The sequence below is a fragment of the Xenopus laevis genome, chromosome 8L, assembly GCF_017654675.1.
Source record: "Xenopus laevis strain J_2021 chromosome 8L, Xenopus_laevis_v10.1, whole genome shotgun sequence".
Classification (NCBI taxonomy): Eukaryota; Metazoa; Chordata; class Amphibia; order Anura; family Pipidae; genus Xenopus; species Xenopus laevis.
Genome location: NC_054385.1, coordinates 126,193,548 through 126,211,422, shown reverse-complemented (window position 1 = coordinate 126,211,422; position 17,875 = coordinate 126,193,548). Strand labels below are relative to the sequence as shown.

Sequence of the window (17,875 nt, the reverse complement as noted above, 5' to 3'; positions counted from 1 at the left end):
TGCACATAAAGTTTAAAAATTTTAATGCAAATAAATAAATAAATATCAGAGTCATAAAGAAGGACGGTTTTTACACACCTTTTTTTTTCTATAATATCTATATACAGAGTAATCAGTAATCTGAAAGTTAAAGGCACTGCACCTGGACCACAAGTTAAGGTAAATGAACACCTCCCTAACACCGACTTATCTGAGTATCCAAACAAAATGAAGATCCACCAAAAGTATCTGGCTACTCACAAGATACTATCTAAAATGCAGAGCGTCAGTGTTGAAAAATGAATGGAAAATGTAGAAAGTCCTCCAGAGAGTAGGTTTATGGCTTTGTATAAAAATCCCAATCAGTTCTCTTCCACATTCAGAAAAAGTCTTTCTAAAGCCCTCAGAAGTGCATAACACACAATAAATAGTAAAGTGCCCCCTGGAACACATAGGGGCAGATTTACATAGAGTCAAATATTGAGGATTAATTAACCCTAGATTTTTGACTGCCGAATGTAAATCCTTCGACTTCGAATATCGAATCAGAAAATTGTTAGGAAGCCTATGGGGACCTTCCTCCTAGGCTAACATTGGCCTCGGTAGGTTTTATTTGCCGAAGTAGGGGGTAAAAGTATTTTTTAAAGAGACAGTACTTTGACTATCAAATGGTCGAATAGTCGAACGATTTTTAGTTTGAATCGATTCTAAGTCGTAGTCTAAGGTCGAAGTAGCCTATTCGATGGTCGAAGTAGCCATATTCGAAATTCAAAATTCTAGGTATTTTTTCTTCTATTCCTTCACTCGAGCTAAGTAAATGGGCCCCATAGATAAAACTGTTTCTACACGTGTTATTTTCCCATTGCTAATGGGGGTGTTAAGTGATGCTGAGTTTGATCCCACCCCGTCTGACTGGATTATTGGGACTGGATCTTCTGCACGGAGATTCCCATTCACTGCAAAGGAAAAACACAAAAGATGATTCTTATAAATATGTAGAACTGTGTTTAGTGGCATCACTTTTAATTACACATCAATAAGTGGACACATTATTATCACCAGTAAAGATTCTGTCTATGCCTAATAAATACAAAGTCTTGTTGTACAGTGTGTGTGTCTCATGGTTTCATGGAATCATGGAATGTTGCACCTCCAGCAACACAGGGGTTAATGCTTAACCAGACCTCCCCTACACAGACTGCTTATATACTAACGTGATGGGACAGAGTAGCTTTGGTTATACTTCCTTCACCACGTGAGTAACAGATACTTATACAGGTATGGGACCTGTTATCCAGAATGCTTGGGACCGGGGGCTTTCTGGATAATGGATCTTTGTGTAATTTAGATCTTCAGGCCTTAAGTCTACTAGAAAATCATGCAAACATTAAATAAACCCAATAGGAAGAGTGAAATCTTAAGTCTATGGCCACCTTAAGGAAAAAAGTTATACGTCGTACATATTCCTACTGATTGAAGCAACCTGTATATTTATATATTTATTATTATTTTGGTCCTTTTTTTAACATCTTACCTTTCTCTGCCCAATGAGTCCAATTATTATTGCCTATAAAGAAAAATGTAAAACTGTTTAATCAATTCCTACAGCTAAAAAACTCAAAAAACTACAGACAGACTTTTTGTGTAGAAGGACTCATGAAGTCTGGGTTTGTAGTTGATAAATCATGTTTTGGCCTGAAGCTTTTTATGTAAATACTGTAAACTTTATGTTTTATGTAGGCCAATGAGCAGATCTTCTAACTGTGTGATGTCAGTGTGTGTGTAATCTATACAAATACGGACAGCAGGTTTTTAACCCCCATTACCCCTCTGCTGTGCCAACACCCGCAGCAAACAAACAAGTGAGTGGTGACAAAGTTTGAAGTGTGTGACATACCATATAGTAGATCTATATTCCTTGTACCACAGACACCCCTCCTGCAAACGTGGGGTCTACTGTCTGGTAGTTATTAGGGATGTAGCGGACTGTTCGCCCCCAAACTAATTCGCGCGAACATCGACTGTTTGCGTCCGCCGAATGTTCGCGAACGTCGCGCCACGTTCGCCAATTTGGGTTCGCCTTAGCTGGCGTTTATTTTTGACCTCTCACCCCAGACCAGCAGATACATGGCAGCCAATCAGGAAGCTCTCCCTCCTGGACCACCCCCACACCCCCTGGACCACTCCCCTTCCATATATAAACTGAAGCCCTGCAGCGTTTTTTCATTCTGCCTGTGTGTGCTTGGAAGAGCTAGTGTAGGGAGAGAGCTGCTACTGATTTGAGGGACAGTTGATAGTAAGTTTGCTGGCTAGTAATCTACTTGATACTGCTCTGTATTGTAGGGACAGAAGTCTGCAGGGATTTGAGGGACAGTGAGTTTAGGTTAGTTAGCTTTGCTGACTAGTAATCTACCTTCTACTGCAGTGCTCTGTATGTAGCTGCTGTGGGCACTGCTTCTGATCTCATCTGCTGACTGCTGTAATAACCCAATAGTCCTTGTAAGGACTGCTTTTATTTTCTTTTTTGTTTTTTTACTTTGCTACTATAAGAGCCCAGTGCTATTAGTCTAGCTGTGTTGGGGAGTGGGACTGGTGTGCTACTGTGCTGCTCCTAGTAGTTCAGCACTACCAGCACCAACCAGAGTCAAAATTGTTACAAAGTATCTTATTTGCACCTGTTAGCTGTTCTGAGCTCTCTGCCAAAAGCTAATTAAGTTAGAAACTGTTTTTTTCTGGCTGTTCAGTGCAGAGAAAAGAGGTGCTGCTCCTCCTAGTAGTTCACACTACCAGCACCAACCAGAGTCAAAATTGTTACAAAGTATCTTATTTGCACCTGTTAGCTGTCTGTTCTGCAGCTTTAGTTAACGTTTTTTTCTGGCTGTTCAGTGCAGAGAAGAGGTGCGCTCTCCTAGTTTCAACCAGCACCACCAGGTCAGACGACTGCGTCAGCTGTTTTGGTAGAACGCCACTGGTTTCTCCAGTCGCACCCTCATGAGCCCCCGCGCATTTCATAATTCCGTCGGTCACTCTCGCGCTTTAACAGTTCGCAGACCTGAAGTGTTCTTTGTTTCGAGCACGCAGCACATCGACAGCGTAGTATTCAGATATATCAATTGGTGACGTACATAACTGTTTTTAGCTGTTATGGTATCTGTATTGCTCTAACTGCAAGAATATGGATCGTCTTTAGAAGCTGTTTTTTTTTCTGGCTGTTAAGCAGAGAGAATGGGACTATATATTTGCGCGTTTGAGTGGTCATCATTGCAGGACTGAGCTTTAGGATGCAAGGACTGGAACTGGTCTCTGTTTAGGTGGTCAACGTTCTTCAAATTCTCTGATTTCTCTGTCGTGTCCATGCGGAACGTGACTTACTCTTACTCATGTGATAGCTGCAGATGCTTAGCATCCACGTGCACTGCTGATTGTTTCGTATTGCATGCGACACCTTGGATAACAATGTGGAGACAATAGTACAGTCTACAGATCTCTAAACAAGTGCCACCTAGCTGTGTGGAGCTTTTTCACATTCCGTGTCCAGAAACATCACCTGAGTGACGTAGTGTGATTTCTGCCCTTTACAGCACAAAACGCAGCGCTGTGTCAAAAATGTATTTTTCAGAACATTTTTGCCTTGATCCCCCTCTGGCATGCACTCTCCAGGTCGTTGCACCCCTTTTAAACAACTTTAAAATCATTTTCTGGCCAGAAATGTCTTTTCTAGCTTTTAAAATTCGCCTTCCCATTGAAGTCTATGGGGTTCGCAACGTTCGCGAACCGTTCGCATTTTTGACGCAAGTTCGCGAATATGTTCGTGAACATTTTTTCCGCCGTTCGCTACATCCCTAGTAGTTATGCCACTAACTATCCTTCTATTATATGTCACTACTGCTTTATAAATATTAATAATAGGCATAATATAATAATGGTGCACTCACATGACTTGCACAATGATCCCAGAAGAGCATCTGTAGTGAGAAAAAAAAAAAAAAGATGTTAGCGGCCAATGAGATGAGCTGAAGGAAGTAAAATAGGAATAAAAAATATCTCCAAAAATATCTATTAAAACTCATTATATAAAAGTTTGCATCAAAAAGAGCACTATTAGAGGAACTGGATCAGTTTTAATTAGGAATGCACCAAATTCAGGATTTGGTTTGGTATTCACCCAGGATTCGGCCATTTTCAGCAGGATTTGGATTCAGCCTTATCCTTCGGCCTGGCTTAACCGAATCGTTCAAATTATGCGACTTTTTGTCACAAAACAAGGAAGGAAAAAGCGCAGATTTCTTTTTCCCCCCCCTCACTGATTTGCAGATGCAAATTAGGATTCAGATTTGGTTCAGTATTAAGCCGAATCTTTCACAAAGGATCCGGGGTTTGACCAAATCCAAAATGGTGGATTCGGTGCATCCCTAGTTTTAATAAATCATGAAACATGTTTGGGTCACTGAAACAATCACTGAGAACACAAATGGGTGGAACAAATAAAGCAAATAAAGTTCTGTCTTGTATAAAAAAGGGCATTAACTCAAGGGATGAAAACATAATTCTGCCTCTTTATAGGTCCCTGGTGAGGCCTCATCTGGAGTATGGGGGCAGTTTTGGACTCCAGTCCTTAAGAGGGATATAAATGAGCTGGAGAGAGTGCAGAGACCAAGTGCAACTAAACTGGTTAGAGGGAGGGAAGAGTTAAATTATGAGGGGAGACTGTCAGGGTTGGGGTTGTTTTCTCTGAAAAAAGGCGCTTGTGAGGGGACATGATTAGACTTTACAAGTACATTAGAGGACATTATAGACAAATGGCAGGGGACCTTTTTACCCATAAAGAGGATCACCGTACCAGAGGCCTCCCCTTTAGACTAGAAGAAAAGAACTTTCATTTGAAGCAACGTAGGGGTTCTTCACAGTCAGGACAGTGAGGTTGTGGAATGCACTGCCGGGTGATGTTGTGATGCTGATTCAGTTAATGACTATAAGAGGGACTTTTGAATTTTGAATTTGCAACTTAATAAATCTGCCCCATAATCATAAGCTTAAACAGGTTCAGTACAATGACAGTATTTAAGAAGCCAAGCACCAATCAGAACAAAGGGGAAGGGACAACCAATTATCCCAATCAAAGAATTTAAAGGGAAGAAGCACATTATTGAAATACATACATTTAAACAAATAATAAATAAAAAATACATTAGAAAAAATATAATAAACGACAGTCCAAATATCTGAATAAAGATAAAATTGAATCGCATCCTAAAGTAAATGTCAAATTCATATAAGATGTATGAAAAAAAGCAATTACAATCTTATGTTAATCAATAACAATCTGATGTCAAACAATTTAATGCCAGACATGTAAGAAACAGATCTCTTAGTAAACACAAGTTAACCCAATATCATTGTACATACTGTACCTCATACTTTTCGATGGGTCAGGCATAGGAATTCAATTTCAGCGTCAGGTTGGGTTGCATCTGGTTTAAAGGAGAATTCAACCAGTTTTTGAAAAAAAAAACTTCCTCCTCCTCCCCAGCCTAGCAGCTCCCCTGGGCAAATGCCCCTCATTTTTTTAATTGGCTCTCAGTGCAGATTTGGGCCTCAGGAGTTCACGGGCACCATCTTTTTTTTTTTTTTTTTTGGTCTTCTTCAGAATCAGAGTCGTTTTCGGCACATGTGCAATTGTAGTAAAATGTCATAATGTTTGGTGCATGCACAGTCATTCGGGACCGGAAATTTATTACAACTGCGCATGCACTGAAAAACTCTGCACAGATTCCAAAGAAGACCGAAAAAAGAACATAGAGCCCATGAACTCCCGAGGCCAGAATCTGCATGGAGAGGTAAGTAAAAAATTAGGAGCATTTGCCCAGGGGGGCAGCTAGGCTGGAGAGCAGGAGGGAGGGGGGTCTACCCAGGGTAGTCGCACATGTGTCGAAAAACGCTGGTCTGATTCCGAAGAAGACAGAAAAAAAGAAGATGGTGCCCGTGAACTCCAAAGGACAGAATCTGCACGGAGAGGTAAGTAAAGAATTAGGGGCATTTGCCTGGAGAGGCAGGTAGGCTGGGGGGAGGGGCTCTACCTAGGGTAGGGGGTAGGGTTTTTTTCAAAAATGGGTTGAACTCTCCTTTAAAAAAACAAAAACAATTTCAAAATATTAATGTACATTAAAAGTCATGTCAAGGTCATGTTGATGGTTTGTCACCAATAGGTCTGCTTCTGTAAGTGTTACTTGAAGTTTCTAAACCTGACTGTCCCTTCTCAACCGGTCTCCTAAAGCTAATGGACTACTGCAACACAAATATGGCAGCCCCCTCATAGAGGGACATGGGGGGGAATGTAAAAGCACCCGGCAAACACTTTTATGGCAAAATTATAAATGGCATACACAGGCAATGTTATGATAGAAGTAAAAAAAAATTTAAATAATTTTTGGTGTCCGTATCCAATGTTTACACTGTTGAGCTGGACTAATACAGGTGACACTCTGGATCTGTGATTATCAAAGAAAAAAAAGGGTCTGTGGATTCTGGTAATATTTACCAATGCAAGGCAACTTACAGCATTTCCAGTGTACGTCACTGAGAATTAGCCTGGGTAGAGTAGCATGTTCTCCAAAAGTAGCTTTTAATATATACAGGCTTATAAGAAATTTCACATGTATTATTTATATACCAACTTCAAATAGACATTTACAAAAGTATCAAACATAGAATGATTTCTGCAATTATTACAGACTGTACAAATATATAGTGAATAAAGTACCCCCTCTTCTAAAATATAAGGATATTATAAGTTACAGAGGAGTTTCATGCCCACATAAAAACACAAGGCCGAAGGCCAAGTGTTTTTATACAGGTCATGGAACTCTGAGCTTACTTCTAATATCCTTATATTTTGCAACTGGGGGTACTTTATTAACTATATAATACACAAGTTTCAGTGAGTCATGTGACATAAATTACATCAGAACTCACCGTTTATAACCGATTACATCACTAGTCACCGTTTAGAAGGATATAATTTACAAGATATTCATGGCTTTTGTGTATTATATACAAATATACAACTATACATATTAGTCTTCAGATGATCTTGTGCAATAAAGAGGGCAAATTGCACCAAAAACTAAAAGGCTGATTTATCACATATAAAATGGAGGAATCATGGGCCAGTATTTTTGTAATGCGCCACCTCCCTGCTTTGTAGGTATTTTTATTACCAAGACCTCGTTTATAAAAGCAAAACTCAGAGAAAAGGCTATTCAAATAAGTGAGGTTATTTATAAAACAAAGTCAAAGAGTTTTGCCTAGGAAGTTTTTCACAATCACACTACAGTGTAGTACTTAAGTGTGAGAACTTCCCAAAGACACTCCTCTTACAACAAGCTTTTATACCCTTTTACAGAGCATTTACCATAAAAGCAAAGGGTACATGGAAATACCATACATGGTCAAAAGCCCTCCTTCTATATTAGAAGGCATGTAAGCTTACTATAGTAAATATTACAATACCTGTTACATCATTTTATGTTTCCCTGATTCCAATATACACAAACCATAAAATCTATGTCTGCTAGTTTGAGACAGGATGGGTGTTTGCTGTTCTGAAGCAACACTTCTGTATCTCACTGTTGTTTGACTTCTGTCTGCAGAGTCTTGACCTTTGGTCAGCATGATTACCTGAGACCACTATCATCAGCATTCCCTTCCCCCCTATCTGTCTTAGGTCTGGCCTTTGTAAGTACCAGGACGAGGGGTCTTGATCTTTAATTTATATTAATAGTCCTAAATACCCGCCATTACCCGTCATGGAATAGGGTGTTCTCATTATTCTATCGTTGATATTGTAACCCTTTCGACACCCCTTTGTCTGTGTTACACTCCACTTGTGGCGCTTACCTGATGACACGGGACAAAACGGAGCCACTCCGCAGTGGTATTGGGAGAGACTGGGTACCTGGTACTTACTAGCGCATTGCCTCCACCTAGTGGGATCCGGGAATGCACCTACGGTTGGTCCCACTAGGAATACAGTAATAACACCACACACTTTTGGTTAAACTAAATAACGTTTTATATAAAATAAATGGGCACCTAATACATGCAGCACTCCTAACCGGTGGCAATAGGGCCTCACTAACTAACTTGCTAGCTCAATCTGTCTAGCTAACTAAGAAAAAAGGCAAAGTCCTTTAATGTCCTTTAATAAACAGTCTGTTTATCTTCAGTGCTCTTTCGGGTACTGTCCCTTTAAACAGGATACTCACAAATCCTCTTTGGATACTTTAGAGCTCTCTTCAGGCGAGTCCAGCACAGTCAGTCATACAGTGAGACTACCAGCCCCTCAGATAGGAATCTCCTGCTGGTTGTTCCTCCAGTCTGGATCCCTTTCACACTCTCAGTCTTTCCAGGCACAGTATGTGGCTTCCCTATGACAGCCCGTTCCCAAGGAATGCTTTTGGTGCAGCCTCTCAGCTCTCTGGGCTCACCAGCAGCTCTCTGTTATCTTTCTCTGTCCACCATGCGGCTCTCTATGCCAGGCTTTCTTCTTTTGCCAGTCTCTGTGACTTCCTTTTCCTGCCAGCCACTCACTAGCTGCTGTGTCACTTCCTACTGCACTGAATAGCTGGTTGCTAGGTAACAGCTTACAGCACACAGACAGAGGCTCTCTGCCCTTACCGGAATAAGTGCAATGATTTTGCATGGATTGCCTACATTATAATTATTTTATTGTCAGATCATGGAATACCTGTATATACTCCACCCTCTTAGAATACATAATCCCTGGAGAGGGCCCCTCTCATATGTGACCATAGGGGTTCTAAAATCCCTTCTGAACCTTGGGGTGGGTTGGGACTGTGGGTGTGGGTCCCAGGATTGACTGTGGTGTAGTTTGCCTGTTAAATACATTTGCTGTACAGAGCTTTGCCCAAATAACCACTAGCAGGGTAGAGCATTGCTACATTCGACTTATACAACAGGGTCAGGGACTTTGCCACGTGGAAGTGTTCCCTCTATGGTGTAGTGCAACTACATTCCCCCAGGCTACTGTGCACACAAAACATACAAAAGATGGGCGCCAGGAGGTTCTTGCAGTAAAACAGAAACGGTTTATTAACTATGCACCAGGCAAGTGACATCAGGTTTGTACTCACACAGGAGCTGAGGCAACAGCACATAGAGAGGTCACATAGATCTGCAGGCAGCTCACCTAGAGCAGACACAGGCTGACACTCCCTGGGGACAGACTTGGCAGGTATCCCACTTCACCTCTGCGACATATTCCAGTAGTGTCTCTGGATCAACCTCAGGGCAATCACTCTCTCCTGATTCCCTCTCCACTGGGATCCCTATACTACAGGCAATATGGCCTGGGAGAGATACCTCCAATCTATCACTCCTATGTTGGAGCTCAGAACTGCTCTCTCTCTCTCTCTCTCTCTCTCTCTCTCACCTCTCTGCCTTTCTCTCTTAGAGTGACTATGACAATTCTGCCCTAGTGTATCTATTCCTCATTCACGGGCTTACCTGGACTTGGACACATGACTTCTTCTGGGCCTTCTGTACTCAGTCCCCCTGAGCACATCCAGCTGGATCATCATCCAGAGGTGAAAGAGGAAGAGGCCACTCCTTACACTCACTATAGTGCAGTGTAGCAGGAAGCTGTCACACCTCTCCTGGCAGATCACTCTAAGAAAAAGGTGGGGCCCTTAAAGTTGCAGGGCAGATTAACCCGTAGGGGCCCCTACACACACATATATATATATATATATATATATATATATACATACATATTTGAATACATGGACAAACTATCTGTGACTTCTTTGTAGTAAGAGCAGAAAGTATGGCAACTAGTTGGTAAAGGGAATGGAAAGTCTCAGTTATGGTTAAAAACTGACCAAGTTGGGGTGCCTCTTTTGGTTACCCCTAGTTCCAGCCCTGTGTAGGAGTGCAGACTGGTAAGGGAGCGGGGGCACCGAAGTGCAGAACTGCCCCTGAATACAGTATAATGGAAATTAACTCTTTTTGTACAAAGTTGATTGAGGGACTGGCCTGTTTGAAATTTTGGAAGGAATTTTTCCCTTCTGGGGTAAAGTGGACAGAAGAGGCTTCAGATGAGGGGTTGGTTTGATCTTCCTCTAGATCAAATAGCAGGTCAGACTGGAGAATTGTAAGACGCTTCAGTGTGGGGTTTTCCATTAGCTGCAAGAAGATCAAAGAATATTGTATTAAATAAAAATATTATTTGCATTCATTGTTTAGCTACATTACATATTTATTACAATTTAATATTATTAGGTCAATTTAATGGACAAGGAAATAGAAATATGTGTCTATTACATTTTATGGTTCACAACAAAAAGCTAAACTATAGTAAAGGTTGCTATTTGTAAAGAAACGTAAGGCACATATTAAAGGGGTGGTTCGCCTTTAAGTTAACTTATAGTATGTTATAGAATGGCCAATTCTAAGCAACATTTTAATTGGTTTTAATTATTTATTTTCTATAGCTTTTTAATTATTTGCCTTCTTCTTCGGACAATGCAGCATTGAAATGTGGGGTCACTGACCCCATCTAAGCACAAATGCTCTGCAAGGCTACAAATGTATTGTTATTGCTACTTTTTATTACTCATCTTTCTATTCAGGCCTCTCCTATTCATATCCCAGTCTCTTATTCAAATCAATGCATGGTTGCTGGGGTGATTTGGACCTTAGCAACCAGACCGCTGAAACTGCAAACTGGAGAGCTGCTGAATAAAAAGCTAAATAACTTTAAAATCCACAAATAATAAAAAAGGAAACCCAATTACAAAGTGTCTCAGAATATCACTCTCTACATACATACAGTTAATGTAAAGGTGAACAACCCCATTGGAATGGTTAGTTTCAGAGTTATTAAAGCAGCCTGTGTCATTTTGATACTGAAAATATAAAATATGTTTCTGTTATGTATCCCTACATTGGGAAAAATATAATTTTTTTTAAACAGAGCGTAATATTTTGTTACAGAAGTGGAATTACATAAACATTCAGGCACAAATAGAAAGTTCAGGTTGTCCTAGAAAAACAATGCATGGTAGTAATAAGTCAAATCAACTGGACTTGCTGTATTTTATTTTTCCTTGAAGTCATTCGCTAGTCATCCAACTGGCTTTCTCAATTCAGAATGTCTTGTATGTAATGTTTCTGGTTATATACCCTGGAATCTTACTCCAATTAGCATAATCTGATTAGTAAAACCATCATGGGGGCAAGGTGTTGATGTTATTAGCATGATTAGTGTTATGAGGGGTTATTAAATCTTCCAGGGAGAGCTGCTAAAATAGAATTTTATGTGATAGACAATAGATGTCGCAACCCTCCACCCAAACTTGGTTTTTCAGTTTTTACATATATGACTTCTTTGTCCCCTCGTTTGAACCAATTCTTCTCCCTGTCCAGGATGTGAACTTGGCAGTCTCCAAAAGTGTGTCCTTTTTCCCATTAGATGTAGGTACACGAGTCCTGACCAGGAGCTAGCCTTCCTGTGCTGCGCCATATGTTTATGTAACAGTTGTTTGGTTTTTCCCAAGTCTGAGCATTCCTCACTGCACTGCATACACCATGTTACTCTTCTTATGCTTCTGTGTTGGGTGAACCAGTTGCTGCATCAGAGTGCTGCTGGATTTAAAACAGACTGGTATGCAGTGTTTATTAAAATCCTTCTAAGTTTTAGGACACCCCAGAAATATATGGGAGGACCAAGTTATTTTGTCTGTTCTGCTTTCCACCTTCAACTGTAGCTTTGGTGTTGTTCTCCCAGTTTAGTTTGGTCCTTCTCCTAGTTTTAACACCTCATAGCAACTGATCATGCTAATACAATAAACACCTTGTCCCCCATGATCGTTTTACTAAACAGATAATGGTGATTGGAGTAAAGGTGGCCATAGATGTTACAATAACGATCTTTCCTGGAAAGATCGTTCGTTTTAATACACATGTGTAGAGCAGAATTGTCAGATATACGGGTAGAAACAATAGAATTTCTACCTGTATCAGCACTAACAATGGCTGATGTTCGGTTGCCTTCAAAGGAGCCAGATCACAATTTTCCGGCCAGCCCGATCAATGAGCCGACGATATCCAAGTCTTCTGCTGATATTGATCAGCTCATCTACCACCATACACGCACCGAATAGCATATGAAAATTTGTTTTGTATGATATTATCTGTGCATCTATGGCCACCTTATGATTCAAAGGTATATAACCAGAAATAGTTTTGTGCAGGTCATTCTGAATGGAGAAAGCCAGTCGGATGACCAGGGTCGGACTGGGGGGCCGGGGGCCACTGCACCAGGGCCCCCCTCTTTCCCCCCCCCTTGCTGTGGCGTCACGTGTGCGCACAGTGTGTGCATGCCCACTCTGCCACATACACACGCAAAGTATTAAGAATTAGGAAATTTACAAACCTCAGATCTGGGCCAGTGGGGCCCACCAGGTTTTTTTCAGTCCGACCCTACGGATGACTAGTGAAATGTCTTTACAAAAAAATACAGCAAGTCCAGTTGATTTGAATGGATGAATGAGAACCTTGACAGACAATGCATAGTTTACAAAAGGCCTCCAAGAAATATCCCTAAAGAGAGGGGGCAAGTTACTAAAAAAACATCTTGCAATTACAAATTTAATGAATAATTTAAGGGTTATGGCACACTGGGAGTGTTTTTTTTTTTGCCTTTGTTCAATCTCCTCCATCGTGGTAGACAAACACCAGAAGTCCATTCCCACCAGCATTATAAATCACTGGTGGAAAAAGATACGCATCACATTTTGTAGCCCAAAATTGTCTCGCAAGGCATTTTCAGCCTGCTACAGGAAGAGCAGGTGATGTACGGTTTCCCATCAATGTGAAAACATCCTTTGTGCTAGTCTACCATAACTGTTAAAGAAATACTAACATGTTCTGTTTTTATTCTTATATATTCCACCAACACGGCAGTATGCCTGGTGCCAGTTCTTGTCTTTTAATCGTCACATGTTCGAACCATCTGTTACATGTCTCTAGCAGGTTTTTCCACTAAATGTGCTGCAGGTATTTAAGCTCAGCATACGTTTCTTTATGCCCTTTGTTATCAATCGTATCGACTCCATAGACCATGAGCAAATCTCTAGTTTCCTCTAGACAACTAGGGGGTTCCTGATAGTGTTTCAATATATGGAGAAAGCCTCAGTAAAATATACACAAAAAAGCCTATAACCAAAGATTGTGGTTTGGAAGGTAGTTACTTACATAGCTTGGCCTGTGCCGCCAGAACATCTTCTGCAGAGGGAACAGAGAGGAGATTTTAGAAACCACTGGGTAAAATATAAGAAGTAGGTTTGTCAAAATGGCTTTAAGCATGCAAAATGGGAATGTATTATTAAGGAGTGTCTTTGGGCCTCATTTACAATGCATGTGACAAGGAGCAAAGTTTTGGGTGTAAATCATTTTGCAGTTTGTATCCTACCAGGTTGAAGTGCTGCATAAGGGCTGCGAGTGTCCCCTCGGAAACCCAACTAGCTTGTTTATCATTCAAATGCACAAGCAAGGAAGGACCAACCAGTGCAAGATGTAAGGAGCCATGTACTTACTGTTGAGACTATGAGAAACAAAGAACAAGGCTGCTTTACATCTACAGCAACGTACTCGCAGCATGCACCAAAATGTACCCTATGATCCATAATTGAGGCCTGTTCTCAGCATTTGCTTACAATAATAGCAGTGTTAGGGGGAAACTTGATCATCTTTGTATGACAGATATGGCAATGTAGAGTAGAAGGGAAAATGGTGGAGATGACACACAGAAGTGAACAAGGCAGAGTATTGTTGGACTCTTCCATGAAGGCAGACAACTGTATACCTGTAGATTCTGGAAAATTCCAGAGGGGCTATAGACAAGTCACTAATTATTGGGCCTTATAAGTGTTATGCAAGGACCTATTTTGAATTGTAGTCCAAAAAAACATGAAGGTTCCCATATATGTAAGCAGAGGGATGCAAGTGTTAAGATTAAAACTGGAGGTCATAAAATTATTAACATAGAGCAGGAGAATAAGCGTTAATATAGTCCTGTCCCGAATCAAGTGCTGGTGCGCCTTTTGACACAGAGAAAACCTGGAGTTAGAGTCCTGCATTGGGTTGGTTCTTGTGGGTACCTGCAGAATACCCACAATATTATTGGGACTCAGGCGGATTATTCTTCATTTGCCCAATGTGCAGGTGTACCCAATCATCTACAGTGTGTGGGGTGGGGCTTCAGATGGTCAATTCAGGGGAAACAGCGAAAAATCCAAGCATCCTAATGGTTACAAAATGTGTCTTGTAACGTCACTTCTCATCAAGGTGATGTCACTTCCGGCCAAGGAAATGTCATGTCCAGTCAAGGTAACTTCACTTCCGGTCGGCAAAACAAACACTGCGGGGAGCAGGTCGTGCGAATATACGTGGCGTTGCCATGCATGTACACAGATCCGGGTCAGGTTTGGGGAAAGCGGGTACGGGTTGGTGCGGGTTTTAAAAAACAGAGCAGTGCAGGTCTCTACCTGGAGCTACTTCCTGATCCGAAGATGGTAATCTCCACGCAACAGTTTTTCATTGCTATATTATTTTTAACTAATGCAAATAATTAACACTGCACCAGTAAGGAGCACTTTTCCCGTAATATTATAACATTCGGTAACAAATGCGAGTTAAAAGTAAGATTACAGGGCCCTGCTTTTAAGAGTTTACAATCTAAAAGTGTGACAAAATACTTGCCAATATAAATTTTCTAAAAACACTTAACTTTGTGGAAAAGCAAAAAAGGAGGCAGTTTAATGACTCAGCAAGCAAGAGTAATATACAGCTGGCTATTTTCCTGCTCTGTATCTGCAGATAGTAGGTCTTCTTAATGCAAACTGCTCTTGGTATGGTAGTAACCTAGTGTCCTAGTTGTTTAATAACATGTTTGATATTCTTTCCAAAAGTACTGGGAATCACAAGTTATTATTTAAAATATATTCTGCATATGGTATTTTTTGAGGCTGAAATGTATTTGTATTTTAAAATCTAAGTGCTGCTTAACATAACAATTCCCACATTCCTCCTTCAGTTTAGGGTACGCGTCAGTCACTTACCATATTTGCTCTGAAGTTTAACTAATGGGAAACAAAACAAAGACTAAAGTTAATAATTGCTATAACCTTAAATATATATTTAAAAATGTATATGTTTTATTTTTTTTAACTCTTTATTCAAGTTTGAGTTTTCATGTCAAAACATACATACATTCACATTGTACATTGTAGGGAAGGTAGAAATCTCACACGTTGACGCATGTTAAACATATTACTTGCTATGTGTAATATGTAAGCCTTACACATTGTGGAACATCTCTTTCCAGTAAGAGAGTGATAAATTATGTGAATCTTATGGTTGAAGTAAATAAAAGAAATAAAGCAAAAGAAAGCGGAATACAAAAATTTTAAAAAAAAGGAACAGTTTTTAACCATCTGAGCCCGGGGGTTGTTTGGGGGGGGGGAATAATTATGGTTGTACAACACCCAGTATGATATTAATCTGGGGGGATATTTTCATTTTGTGAAACGTTTGATGTCAAAGGGTGCAAAGAGTCCCATGGAGACCACACTTTCTCAAAATGTGGTAGTTGGGAGCAGTATAGCGCTGCTAAGTATTCCACCCATCTAATGTCTTGAATTGCTGACTTTAGTTCAGTTCCTGTGGGGGGTTGTGCCTTTTTCCAGTTACAAGCTATTACTCGTTTAGATGCAGTCAATATGAGATTGGCTAATTTCTGTATATGTTTTTTGAGTTTGGGAAATGGCATTCCTAGTAAGAAAGTTTGTGGGTCTAACGGTAGGTTGCATCCTAGTAGAGGTTCTAGTAGAGATGATATTTCTTTCCAATAGTTTTCTAGGAGAGGGCAGGTCCAGAAAGTGTGGTATGGGGTGCCTGTTTCTCCGCATTGTCTCCAACAAATTGACCTGGGTGCTCTGTTTAAATAATAGATAGAAGTTGCACGTGGTACCGGCACTCACAGGATTTGCATGAAAAAATCAATCGTTCAATATGGTGAAATAAGAGAATAAGGTTTATTGAATCAGACATTTCGGTTCCCCACAGGAAGCTTTCTCAAGTTCAAAAACACAGGAAGTGACAGTTTAAATACACAAAAGGGCGCCAAACAAGTTGCTAAGCAACCCACAACTCCACCCCCACCCCCAATAGTAGTAGAGTACAGGTGTAACATTTCTATGTGGACAGAAGATAGTGTGTAGATATATGTATATATACAAAAAGATATATAAAAGAATTAAAAATAAAGGTAGTAAGACAAGAAACATGTACACTGGTCATAACAACGGGCCTTATGGTATGCGACCTTGATTGTAGGCCCACTCAAGCATAAAATCCAAAGGCCAAAGCAGACCATCTGGTGAGTTTTTGGAAACGTTTTTCTTATTCAAAGTAGTATGTAGGCTGCAACAATGTGCCTAGCCCTGGTACTGTAGTGGTGGGTGGGCCAAACATAGGAGCTAGCCCCGGGTATGGGCAGTATACTCTGTCTTAGTTAGCTGTCTGCGTGTCCACCGCAGAAGCATGTCAGACACCAGCCATATGTCTCCCATCTGCCTTTCCCTTGGCCACTGTCCTGAGTAGGTGTTAAGAGTCCAATGCCTGCCCTCGCAAAAGCTAAGGACCAAGCATGGACCAGCAACACCTGTGTCCACGATGCCAAAATTGGCCCGTGTTAGCTCTAAGTGGCCCATAACGGGGTACGGGGATTCAGGCTAGAGTATTCATGCCATCTACCACTACCCACATACCAGTACCCACTGTTGTGAACGAAGCAACCACTGCCAGAAAGGTCATAGTGAGCGTATCACATGCGTTGAGTGCCTAGTCCTAGCATCTTTACCAGAGACCACTTACATGTGTCCGAGACCAGTCATAATGCATATGGAGATGTAGAGTGTGTGCATATAAACATAAATTAAAAACAATGTGTAAACTGCTAGTGAACCAGGGCAGATGCAGCAATCATACATCTGAACAGTTAAGTCATATCAAAGTCCACAGAACAAGGTATAGTGGATAAGTCAGTAGAAGCAACCCAATGGTAGCGACTCATTCAGTCCCCTCGGGGACAGATTGTTCAATCTGTGGATCCATCGGGCTTCCCTTTGTAAGAGGGCAAGGTCATGGTCACCACCCCTGGAGAGGGGTCGCTGATGGTCGATTGCCATGCACTTGAAAATAGGTAGTCCATGGGCTTTGGTAAGAAAATGTCTGGCAACCGGTTGTAAGGAATGTCCTTCCTTAAGGGCCCTGCTAATAGATGATCTGTGGTTGCTAATGCATTCCCTGAGCGTGGTAATTGTTTTTCCAACATAATACAGGCCACAGGGACAGGTGATGATATAAACCACATATGTTGAGGTGCAAGTGAGTCTGTGAAGTATCTTAAGCCTTTTCCTGGAATGGGTTTGAGGAAAGTCAGGTCCGCTTAACAGACAGCGGCATGTGGTGCAATCTGGGCACCTATAGCAGCCCAACTTGATATGTCTGGTCAACCAATTGGTCAGTCCCTTAAAGTCAGTGACCATGAGTATGTCTTTTAAATTTTTGCCCCTTTTGTACCCCATCATAGGGTTAGGTGCTCCACATAACGAAAGTGATTCATCCATGTTGATCATGGACCAGTTGGATTTTATTATCGTGGCTAATTGTCTAGTAGCAGGTGTATAGGTGGTAGTGAAAATCAAAGGGGTGGGGCCCTTGGGGGGTAGTGGCTTCTTCTCTAGTAGGGAGCCCTGTGTATACTGCTTTGCTCTTTGTAATTGGGTTTCCAATAGGTGGTAGTCATAACCCC

At 41.0% G+C, this 17,875-nt stretch overlaps 1 protein-coding gene and 1 long non-coding RNA gene across 4 annotated transcripts in view; both read right to left on the bottom strand.

Annotated features, from left to right (window-relative positions):
• Nucleotides 1-699: 699 nt before the first annotated feature.
• On the bottom strand, nucleotides 700-4,286 carry LOC121397212. The gene is made up of 3 exons (XR_005963590.1): nucleotides 3,915-4,286; nucleotides 1,514-1,546; nucleotides 700-935 (listed from the first exon to the last, which is right to left on the bottom strand). It is a non-coding gene; the product is annotated as an uncharacterized LOC121397212 (long non-coding RNA).
• A 5,428-nt stretch (nucleotides 4,287-9,714) lies between these two features.
• Nucleotides 9,715-17,875, bottom strand: part of LOC121397211 (myelin-oligodendrocyte glycoprotein-like) — a 41,396-nt gene continuing 33,235 nt past the window's right edge. For 2 of the 3 annotated variants that reach the window (XM_041573590.1, XM_041573592.1), the window contains 3 exons: nucleotides 15,120-15,140; nucleotides 13,255-13,284; nucleotides 9,715-10,182 (listed from right to left, as the gene is read on the bottom strand). In XM_041573590.1, coding sequence (XP_041429524.1) covers nucleotides 10,136-10,182; nucleotides 13,255-13,284; nucleotides 15,120-15,140 — 98 coding nt within the window. In that variant the 3' untranslated portion in view covers nucleotides 9,715-10,135. The remainder of the gene's footprint in view (nucleotides 10,183-13,254; nucleotides 13,285-15,119; nucleotides 15,141-17,875) is intronic. The other variant, XM_041573591.1, reaches the window with a different exon arrangement.